Here is a 12,460-nt window from a genome sequence, read left to right as displayed (position 1 = left end):
ATTATCTCTTATTAGACAGCTGTAATTACTATAGGGCGTAAGATGATTTGGGAAGCCATTGTTGTAAATGGATATTTATTACAGAGAATTTCACTGTCACAAGGGTCATACACTGTTATTAGTTTAAAATCCCCTAGGTCTTGAACATATTTTACATTTTTGGTGATGTTATTCATTCCATTTATTCCCAGTAAAATATATCTAGGAGGCATGAACTATAATTTTAATCAAATATTAATTTAAGACAGATCGATTATTTTCTGTCCCGATGTGACATGTTAATGAAGAGAAACTGGTTTACGTGATGAATTGGATACAGAGATAAATGGGAAGGAGAGAAACACAGAGAAAGAGAGAGAGACTATGATTAATACTGAAACCAACCTAAGAGGATCACAATGCATAGTAGGATTGCAATCAAAGCCCCAGTGCTGAGTCCTACAGGTAGAAAAATTGCTTCCACATTACAAGACAGGATGGTACCATCAGAGTCACATCTACAAACTCGGATAGTCATGGTGTTTGTGCTGCTCTGGACAGGGTAACTGCTGTCTTCTATTACAACAGGGAGCAAATACAACTCCTGCTGCCTGCGGCTGTATCCGTTTCTTCTGGTTTCAATTCCAGCTGTGTTGTCTAAAAAACATGACATTTATGATAACATGGTTACTATGAGCTTCACTTCCAATCCTAATGCTGACATCCGCTAACTGGTAGAAGGTACTCTTCTTTAATCAGAAAAGTGCATTCTTATTTTAATTCTTTCTTTTATCATCATGAAAGCTGCCAAAACATAATCAAAATAATCATTGGGAAAAGATGAAGCATTAATCTTGTCTGGTGTAAAAATTAAATTTTCTATTCAGAAAGATTATGGAATGATTTATAAGACTGTGTGTATTATATTGAATTATTTTTTTTCTGACATCAAAATAGCATTGCAAAAATTCTTTTATGGAAGTATTCATACAAAAAAAAAAGAGCAAAGACTGCAAAGTATGACTGTAAAGTATCTTACAGAAAAACCTATGCTTCAAAACAGATTAAAAGTCATTGACTATTTCAGATTAAAACATTTTTTGGTTGATATATTGTGTATGTATGTTTATATACGTTATATAGACATTTATATGAATAAAAAGACTTTAAATGTTGCACATCTGGAGTAAGAAATATGGAAAGAAAAGTAAACTATGTTAAAAACATCAAGACTTTAACAAATTTTGAACACCACGAATTATAGCCATCACTGCTTTAATGTAATTATAAAATTAATTCATTGTGATTCTGATTAAATCAATAATATTTACTTGCAATAATCCAAAGCAATGCAAATTTCTGTTTTCATTTTGTTTTTCTTGACAGAGTCTTGATCTGTCACCCAGGCTGGAGTATGGGTCCAGCATCACAGCTCACTGGAACCTCCAACTGCTGGTTCAAGCAGTCCTCCTGCCTCAGCTTTCAGAGCAGCTGGGACTAATTTTTAAATTTTTTTTAAGAAGTGGGGTCTTTCCATATTGCTCAAGCTGCTCTCAAACTTCTGGCCTCAAGCAGTCCTTCTACCTTGGCGTCCCAAAGTCCTGGGATTATAGAGGTGAGCACCTATGCCTCCTCTAAGACTATTCTTTTGCATACATTTGTTCTTTACTCATTTTATTTTTATACAAAGAAGCAGAAATTTGCTTTTCTTTACCAATTAGTTGCTATTTGATAATAATATTTCTCCTTTTTTTTTTTGTCTCAGTGAAAGTAATTCCTGGAAACACTTTCCTATTTTTAGAAATAAACTATGTAATTATGATAGACATGCATGATACTCATCTGAGAATCAGGTAAAATAATTGTATAAAAGTATACTATTTATTTCAATCAGGTCTGTCAGAATCATGTTACTCTTTCAATCATATTTCATTTTTCTATTTGTAGACTTGAAATTCCACAACTGAAATTTAGACAGCTTCTCTGCACTCATTGAAATAAGAAACACCAAGATAAGAAAACTTTATGTGATACGATTAGAAATGAAAACATGAGGACTCGTTGAAGCAACGTTGAAACGTCCATAATTGGTGGTTGAACCCTTGAGACTTATAAAAAGGAACAATCAAGAAAGAACGTTCATAAATAACCTTGGAAAAAGTGACTAATAGAAGTAAAAAGTCTGATGTGTCTGCACTTGGGGGAGGCAAATAGGTACTTGGTACACTTGAACTTAATTTATGTCAAAAGGCATAAAATATTTATTTTCAGTTTATTACTTACTGAGAACTGACCATGTCAGATTGACTGTGCCGTTCGTTGTGGGAGGAATAAAAGGACATTAAAATTCATTTTAACTCTTAAATTTCTAGCCACGAAGGTTAAAAACATAGAAAACCTTGTTCGTGTAAACATAACAAGATAAAACAGGCAGCACAGAAATGACATATGAAATTCTGTGGCAAATATACGTCTTATCCGTAAGAAAACACTCTGCTAGGAAGCAAGATTAACTGATTCGCATTATCATGATTAATGATCCTTCAGCAGAGAGACCATGATGGAAAGAGTCGATACTTAACATTTAGTGAATGATGTGGCCATCTACCTAATAGCTGAAACCTGTGATCTGATTTGTCTTCTTCTCCATTATAGTCACATATCAAATCTTAGTGATCTGTCCTTAAATCCTATCAATTCCATCTCCATCCACTTCCCTCAGCCCTCGCAGCCATGAATTTAAGATTCCCACCAGTTACTGCAAGGACATCAGAATGAGGTTTTTTAAATCTTCTTTTAATGTATTTTCCATATGCATCCAAGCCGATCTCCCTAAAATTCAAATCTGAGTATATTATACATTTTCTTAAATCTTTCCAAAACTACTAAAGCCTTTGGATTTAAGCCATTATGTTTGTAAATGGCTTCAAGGTAAAGGGACCCTGTGGTCCACTTCATCTTAGACTGTTCTCTTTATGTGTGTTGCTCTAATTTAGAATTATTAACAGTGCCCACTTCCATTCTCAAATGTGTCCCAGTTTTTATGATAATTTATGTCGTCACCCTACTTGTAAAGTACCTCAAGTTTGGATCGCTTTTTCATTGATGGCCACTTATCGTTAAGTGATGGCCACTAATCATTATATCTGGAAAAATCTCTGCAGCTTCCTTCAGTGACATAATGTGGGGACCCTGATTTATATCCCGAATTATTTGCAACAAACTAAGTTTTCTCAAAACATCCCTTAACTTCTCTCAGTCGTTATCATTGTTATAATTTCATCACAGGTTTTTCACTTGTTTATATGTATTGATTTTATTAAAAATACAGCTTTTTAAAACTCAATTACCATATACTTAGGGCTTCTGATCCTTATCTGTAGACTGTGGAAACTTACAGGAGATGAAATACCCCCATTCACAGAACTAATAAAGTCATAAAAATCGGCTGATACTCAATATTTCTAGTTTAGTATTCTTTATATTTTTATAATGCTTATAATAATAGCAGATCAAATATTACTAGCAGTAGTATTATATTAGTAGTAGAGGCATGATATTAATATTAGTAGTAATTGTGTAAATATGACAGAAATGGTAGCTACAATTACCTTGACAGTAATTTAACTTATGCATTATGTTAAAGCTTATGAATACATAATTTTATTTAATATGAATACTATGAATATGACATTATTTAGTGTAATTTTATACATTAAGAGTGTGTTATTTCAGTGGGAATTCAGACCTGTATCATTCTAATGTCCAATGCTTGCATTATTAACCTGTTCTGTTTAGGAAGATAGTTACGAAAGACTTCCCTATTTGCACGTGCAAGTAATATGCTTGTCTGACAAATGATGTGTTTAAAACAGGGAAAACATTCAGTTTTCCACATTTTATTTGCTTGACTCATTGAGGGACTGTCAACATGTATAGTGCAAGGAAACTGCCTTAGTAAATACTCTATGTAGATTAAGTATTTCATTTTCTGGTAGCTATAGAATTCTGCATTTCTCATTTAAGGATTTCCCTGTTTTATGTAACTGTTTCTAAGAAAAGCATGATTCCTCCCCCTGTGCCTGTTTATAAAGATACATGATCGAGGTACATCTTTCCATGGTCATACTTACTTCTAAAGTCACGAACTGTAAAATTTGGTTTGATGGCGGCCTCAGGTGATAATCTAAAGGAGAATTGCTGCCCAGCAGGTGAAAGATCTCGGTCCGCAGCACTGACTATCTGAATTATCTGAAACAAAGTTGAGATTCAGTCATTAGTTTCAAAGGAACTTTACACACAGGCTGATAAGTTTATTTAATGAAGCATGCAAGTAAACAGGAATGACATTTTTTGAATCAATATCACTGGACCCATTATTTACACACAGTATTTATAAACAAATCTCTAATATTTACAGGCAATAATGACAGATACAATTACAGGACCTGGGCTAATTCCAAATCAATATCTGTATAACCGAAAAGCATACCAACATTGAGAATTCTCGCTTATAAGCAAAATAAAATTAAAACGTACTTGCTTGCATTTTAAATTAGATGAAATAAATGCTTTCTAGCGGAAATATGAGAGTGCTTACTAGAGACAAAATGTCTGATTATGTAAAAGCCCTTGCACTAGCAAAATTTTAGTGCTGTTATGTTTTGTAACAATGGGTTTTATTTTCATAAATAAGTAAAATAATGAGAAAAAGAGATTGATTTCTATTTTTGCCTCTGTGTTTTTTACCCCATTGTGTAGGAACACAAATTTTGTTTTACAGGGTTTTTAAAAAATAAGCACTATTATCCTTGTTTCAAAATGTTTTCTAACTTGCTCCCATAGGTTGCATATTTTATAGCTGAAAACCTGATGCTTCAATAAGATGCCCTTAAAATTTTGAAATAAAAATAACTTGTGAGTTTTAAACAAACAAAAAAAAATTTCTTTTTTTTTTTTTGGCCAGGGCTGGGTTTGAACCTGCCACCTCCAGCATATGGGGCTGGCGCTCTACCCTTTTGAGCCACAGGCGCCGTCCCAAACCAAAATTTTTAATTTATGAGAAAGAGACATTTATTTATTAACATATGTAATGATGAGCATTAGATAGTATTTCAGGAAGCGTGTGTGAGAGAGGATAGGGCAGTGTCCTGGCTGGGTCATCATACTTTTAAATTAAATTTGAATTTGCTAGAGGAAAAATCTTTTTTTTTTTTTTTGAGACAGAGCCTCAAGCTGTCCCCCTGGGTAGAGTGCTGTGGCATTACAGCTCACAGCAACCTCCAACTCCTGGGCTCAAGGGAGTCTCCTGCCTCAGCCTCCCAAGTAGCTGGGACCACAGGCACCTGCCACAACGCCTGGCTATTTTTTGGTTGCAGCCGTCATTGTTGTTTGGCAGGTCCTGGCTGTATTCAAACCCACCACCTTAGGTGTACGTGGCTGGCACCTTAGCCGGTTGAGCTACAGGCGCCGAGCCGGAAAAATCTTTAGATTTCAAATACTGTATCTTGATCCCACTGTGTAAAGTTGTATCACGTGATCTAACATTAATGATATTAAAATCCAATTCAGTTAAATATCTTGTGACTATGATCTCCTTTCTCATGTAAGTGCACACACACACATAGTTAGATGGATAGGCAGATATCACTGGGACTCTGAATATCTGACACACTATACTGGTAATTCATAATTTAACAAATAATTGGACTTTTAAGGTGAATTAATCGCCCAGGATCTATTAATCCTTTAACATTGTCATGGGTGAGACCTTTTGTTATTCAACAATGAATGCTAGATTGTGGAAGGTGGTAATTTAGTTAAAGAATTACCACCTACACTCTTCAGCTTTCCTTCACGTAGACCATATGTCCGTAGTCATTCTATTTCCTCCATAAGATTTCTGTATATTATTTAGGTAACAATATTTAGTTGTTGAAATTTGTTTTGTTTTGATTCTAACTACTGTAAATGAATACCATTTTTAAATTAAAGGCATTTAACATCAAAACATATCAAAAAGATGACCTTAGACTAAGCTCCTTTAGAACAGCTACATGTAACTTTGTTAAACTGTTATAGACTAACACATATCTGGCAGTGTCAGTTGGCAGTCACTGCTCCAAGGAATCTTCACTGATTTACATAGTATGATCTTCTTCCTCTTCTCTTTATTTTTAAGATAGATGATAAATAGTAAATAGGAAGGTAGGTAGGTCGATAGATAATTTGGGCATAATTCAGAAGAGACAGTTTCAATGCATAATATTTAATGTCAGGGACAGAATGGCTGAGGTCAAAAGCAGAAAATGCTCATCTATCACAATCCCTACAAACTTAAAGGACCTTTTAGATTATGCTTTGTGCCCAAAGGAATTCAACAGATACTGTTTTAAATAAAAGCCTCAAAGGACCCAACAGACTTTTCACAACTTTGTATAGACATAAGAAAATCAGTTTGATTTTAAGTACTTCCTATTTTCAACTGTTCGGATTCTTTCATTGATTAGATCTTTTATTAGATGTTAGAAATTTTAATAATATACAGAATTATTATTATCTAAATGATAAACAGCACTAAAGGGAACTCTGATTCTAAAGGTTTTCGTTTGGAACATGCTAAGATTCTGATTAATGTGAAGCCATTAATGTCTCAAATAAAATAAAAGATAAATAGAATTGTATTATAAACATTGACATAGGACATTTGGAAAGTAGAAAATATTTAACTCTTGAAATTTTGGCAAATCTCCTTTTGCTTCCCAAATTACCAGATCAGGCTACTTATCTGAGCTCAGGTATTTATGTATCATACAGTTTTCAAAATTGAAGGCAGTGGTGGTTCATCCTGTGTAAATTGTGGGTGAATTTGAGATGATAACATTTGAGTGCATTCCTGTCCATATTAAAATTAAGGATGCAAAGTTGTTGCCAATTTTGGTAATATCTTGATACTTCCTTAGTTGTGGTGGTTTTAAAATATATCCAAATCGAATTCCTCTTACTTGGTATTTGGCCTGGTCTTATTAACTTGTTTTTAGTGAATAGGAGATGATGGAAGTTATACTTTATGACTTATGAGACTAAGTCATCAAAAGAGACACAGCATCCATCTGTTTGTTGTTTTTGTTCTTTGTTTGTTTTTCAGGAATGGTTGCGCTCGGGATCTAGCTGCCATGCTATTAGGAAGCCTAGCCACAGAGAGGCTTTGTGAGGTATTCTAACTAGCAGTCTCAAATGAGATTCCAACTTTTAGCTACAATCAACTCCACATTCAGTGAAGAAGACATTGAGATGACTCTACCTCCAGCCATCAATCACTTGACTACAGTCACATTAGATAGAGACCCTCAGTGAGAACCATCTTCGTGAGCTGAGTCAATTCCATAAATGTTATGTGTAATAAAAAAAATAAATGATTGTTCTACAAAAAAATTAAGGATGCATATTTCTCACTTCAGAAAACATCACTCAATATTTTATGATGTAAGAATATTGTTGATTTCCCAAATTGTCAAATGAAAGATTACAGCAGCACAGTTGACAAGATGTTTCCACGCTTATGAAAATATTCTACAGCTGTACTTAGCAAAATGGTATCTGCTCGTCACCTATGGTTTTTGGCCACTTGGAATGTGGCTAATGTGAATGAGATTTTTTATTAAATTTTATTTAATGTTTATTTTAATTTAATAGCTAGTAGACATCAGTGGTTTAGAGCTATGAGACGAAGGTTCTACTAAGCAGTAAAAGCATGAGCATTGAAAAACATAACTTATAACTTAAAACCCACATATGATATATAGTGCATGTTTATACACTTTTGATAAATAATATGGTTATGGTTACCTGTCCTGGCTTGGCATTTTCACACACAGTTGTTTCATATGGCACAGATATTTCTGGAGGAAATTCATTGACATCTAGGACATTAATTAATATATTGACTTTGCTGGTTAATAAAGGATTACCTGTTGAAAACATTTAGAACACAAAGATAATTACAAAATCTCATCAGTCATTGCTTCTACAAGAACCAATATTTAAATATTTTAAAAAATCATTTTTATATAGAACACTTCCTATTATGGAAAATTCTGAAGTTCTAACTATTATTTAATAAAAGGACAAACAAGTGAGATATTAATATTGGCTGTCAGAGATCTAGAAGTATATTTTGCCCAAGTTAATCCCTGAAGTTCACAATCAAAGCAAGGCCAATTATTAAATCAATACTTTACAATGAGTGTACAGCCCTTCTAGCAAAATGCCTTAGTCACCATGTCTGATTTATTTTGTAGAACCAGTCTTCATCAGTCATCAATTAAACAAATGTAGTTTTCTTTTCTGTGCTCCTATAATGAAAATTTTATTGGTTGAATAATCTGCATATTTAAATGATTCTCTCAAAATGATCCTTCCTAGAACCTTCCTCCTGACAATGAAAAAACATGGAGAATGAAGGAGAAAGGGTTTTTTATAAATGAAATTTAGAAAAATAGATTTTAAAAAGTAGAGCTAAGAGATGGACTGTGGTAAGCTAGGGTATAACCTTAAAATTATTTGCATTTGATAACAAAGGAATGAGTAAACAAGTGTTTGTTAAATAATAACTTTTTTCTATGGTATCAAAAACAATGTTGGTTTGAAGAAGGCATCGCAGCCAAAATCCTATCACAAATTTTGGCCCCAGCCTACTCATTATCATCCATATTTCTGTCTTTTGTTGAAGACTCTATAAATAATAAACAAATAAATTATTAAGGCATAATTTTTTCAAGCTTTAATTTAACTTATTCAATATAAAATTTTATCTTAAAAAGTGTTACAGATAGATAAATTCTACAATTGTTCAAGCATCTTTCCCAGAGCCACAAAACTAGAAGAATGTGTAGTTAAGGTGTAAATCCAGGATTATGAAAATACAAAGGCATTATTCCATTATTTATTTGTCTAAAGTATTATTCCATTATACTTTCTCTATTGATAGATTTACAAGTTAAATTCATCTGCTATGTCACTGAATATTCAAATTTTTATAGCTTCTTGGAATGCTTTGATGAATGTATACAAAGTCTTATCACATGACTAATTCTAACATGTCCGAAATACCTTCCTGACTTAAAACTCATTAAAAAATAAATCCAAATCATTATAGATTAGAATGACTTTATATTTTTAAGTAACAGAGAAACCGTAACATCTCAATTTGAGAACTACTCAGATATGCATTGTAATTTTAACAAGTAAATCTTTTATTTTTTTATTGTTGGAGATTCATTGAGGGTACAAAGAACCAGGTTACAAGGATTGAATTTGTTAGGTAAAGACCCTGTTATAATTGTGTCCCACCCCCATTACAAGTGAATATTATTTATAAGTATATAAGAATGTAGCATTCTTTCATTTTATACATTATTTACTGAATTTTATTGAAAAAATGATGACCTATTTCCTTTCTGACTTATCTATTGTTTATCTGAGACGACAATGATGAAATGCATTCAAACTTGATTTAGCATAAGTGTTATTATAAAATTATTTAGTAATAACACCATATCATGTTAGTTACCAATGACTTCTTATAAAGCAAATTCAATTATGGACTTAATAAATATTAAATGATCAAAATCCTACACAATTAATTGTTAAGTTCCTAACAGTCAACTACTTAAATTCCAATTATTATTGTTCCACATGACTTATATTTGATAACAAGTTGGTTAGTAATTTGAGGCTCATATATAATAGAAATAATTCTGTTTGTCCTTCATGCCTTCAAAATGCTTTTGTTCTCCTCAGATCCCATAGTTTTCAGAGGCAATTTGGGTTAGAACTACCTAATTAATATTTTAAAGAATATCTTAAATGAGGAGGAAACAAGAAAATAGTAGAAAATCAGAATAAAGAATGAAAGAGGAAACGTTACTCCTTATTATAAATTAAATTTAAAAATTATAAAGAAATATTTTTAAATGCTTTCCACTAAAAAAAAAAAAAAAATTAGCCAACATAGATGAAATGGACAAATTCCTATAAAAATACAAATTACCCACACTGAGTAAAGAATAAATAGAAATCTTAACATGCTTAAAACAATTAAGACAATGAAGTTTTTAATGAAAAATATTCTCAAAAAGAGATACTCAAATCCAGGTGGTTTCACCAGAGAATTCTATTAAATATTTAAAAAGCAATATTGTTTTTTAATGAACTTTTTTAGAAAATAAAGGAGGAAGCACTTACAGCCTCATAGCATGCCTCTTGATACCACAGCCAATTAATAATAGTTCAGGAAAACAAAAGCATAGACTATCATCTGCCCTAAACATGAGTACAAAAATTCTTTAACAATATATTAGCAAATCAAAATCAGCATCAAGATACAAGATGTCATACACAATGACCAAATGGTATTTTTGCTATGGATGCAGGGTTGGTTTAACATCCCCCCCAAAAATCACCAAATTAATAGAAGAACAAACAAAAAAATCATGTTTATCTCAATAGACTAAGGGTTAGCTTTTGACAAACTCCTATCACAATTTGTGATAAAAACTCTCAAAAAAAAATGAATAAAAGTTATTTCTTGAACCTAATAAGTATATCTATAAGAAACTGAGAGCTAACATCATAGTGAAAGGACAAATAATTACTTTTCCTTTTTTATTTTCTTCATTTTTTTTAACATTTTAAACATATAAATACTGTTTTAAGGCATAATTTATCACATAGTGGTCTAAGCAGGAAAAGTACAAAATTAAATTTAATACTATGATTATACAATATTCATCTTCAAAAGTTGTGCCTTAATATATACAGAAATGCTTCTTACTTAAACTATTTTCTATTCATTGACCTATTTTTTTATACACCTGATATGCACCATATGTACTTATAAGTACATTAGCTCTAGTTCTTTATGCTGACCAGCTCCATTATGTTGATCTGTTCCAGTCCCTGGGGTGGTCAACTTGCAGAGTTTCTACTATTAATTTCTTTATTTGCTTTCTTTAATATTCTTTTCATCATCATTTTATAATTTTTAGGATGCATATCTTATACATGCATTGCTTTAATAGTTTTATACTCAAGTATTTCATTTTCTTTGGAGTTTTCTTCATATTTTTTGACTCCAAAGTACATCACTGTGGCCGTCATAGCTCACAGCAACCTCAAACTTTAAGGCTCAAGCAATCCTCTTGTCTCAACCTCCATAGTAGCTGGGACTACAGATGTCCACCACAATGTCTCACTATTTTTTTCTTTTTTTAAGAGACAGTGTCTTGCTCTTGCTCAGGCTGGTTTCAAACCCCTGAGCTCAAGCAATCTCCCCAACTTGGCCTCTCAGAGTGCTACGGTTATAGGCATGAGCCACCATACTCAGGAAAACTAAATATTTTCTCTGCAACACTGGACACAGGGCAGGCATGTCTGTTCTTTACACTTACATACATATTCAACATTGTACTTGAGAGTTTATCCAGTGCAACAGGCCACAATGATTTTTAAAGGATATAATTGTAAATAAAGAAATAAAATTATTTTTGCTTGAAGATGACATGATTCTATAGAAAGATAATTCTGAAGAATCCAGAAAGAAAGTTATAGACACAGTAAAGGAATACATCAAGGTCACAGGTTAAGAGATACATATTAAAAATAGTAACTGTGTACTTAATACACTAGCAAGTACCAAATATGTTAGCATATTAAGCTTCTTTCCAAAATTAAGGCAAGAGAAGATAAATCTCACTTTTTTTTTTTTAAATTGTTACTTTATTTCATTTTTTATTCTGGGGGAATCCTCGAGGGTACAAGGAACCAGGTTACAATGCCTGCACTTGTTAGGTAAAGTCCTTCTTATAATTGTGTCCTGCCCCCAGGAGGTGTGTCACATACCATGACCCCCCCATCGCCCTCCCTTCTTCTCTCTCTCCACTCCTCCAATCCCTCATCCCTCACCATGTATTGTCATCAATTATCCTCATATCAGAATTGAGTACATCGGATTCTTGCTTCTCCATTCTTGTGATGCTTTACTAAGAAGAATGCTTTCTGCCTCCATCAGGTTAATACAAAAGATGTAAAGTCTCCATTTTTTAGTGGCTGAATAGTATTCCATTGTATACATATACCACATTTGTTAATCAATTCCTGGGTTGGTGCATATTCAGGTTATGTCCACAATTTGGCAATCATAATTGAGCTGCAATAAACATTCTAGTGCAAAAAATCTCATTTTTTGATCAAAGTATTGTTAGCTTTATTAGAAGAACACATGTATGTGTTAGAATTTAGATAGAGAATCTTTTCTAGAAGTGGACTCACTAATAACTACCACTATAACCTTTGATAAATGCTAGAAAATTTCAATTTCAAATATAAAAGAAAAATTAGAATTCATATAAACTTATAGTTTCATGCTTTTTTTTTTTTTTTTTTTTAGAGACAGAGTCTCACTTTATCACCCTTGGTAGAG

At 32.6% G+C, this 12,460-nt stretch overlaps 1 protein-coding gene across 2 annotated transcripts in view; it reads right to left on the bottom strand.

Moving 5' to 3' along the window:
* The window catches only part of CDH12 (cadherin 12), a 433,615-nt gene that overhangs the window by 4,446 nt on the left and 416,709 nt on the right, over positions 1–12,460 (bottom strand). For both annotated transcript variants that reach the window (XM_003789536.2, XM_023513076.1), the window contains 3 exons: positions 7,828–7,949; positions 4,113–4,230; positions 385–636 (listed from right to left, as the gene is read on the bottom strand). In XM_003789536.2, the coding sequence (XP_003789584.1) occupies positions 385–636; positions 4,113–4,230; positions 7,828–7,949 (492 nt within the window). The remainder of the gene's footprint in view (positions 1–384; positions 637–4,112; positions 4,231–7,827; positions 7,950–12,460) is intronic.

This window comes from Otolemur garnettii, unplaced genomic scaffold (assembly GCF_000181295.1).
Source record: "Otolemur garnettii isolate 467f Iridium unplaced genomic scaffold, OtoGar3 scaffold00033, whole genome shotgun sequence".
Classification (NCBI taxonomy): domain Eukaryota; kingdom Metazoa; phylum Chordata; class Mammalia; order Primates; family Galagidae; genus Otolemur; species Otolemur garnettii.
This window is presented reverse-complemented; position numbering and strand designations above follow the sequence as displayed.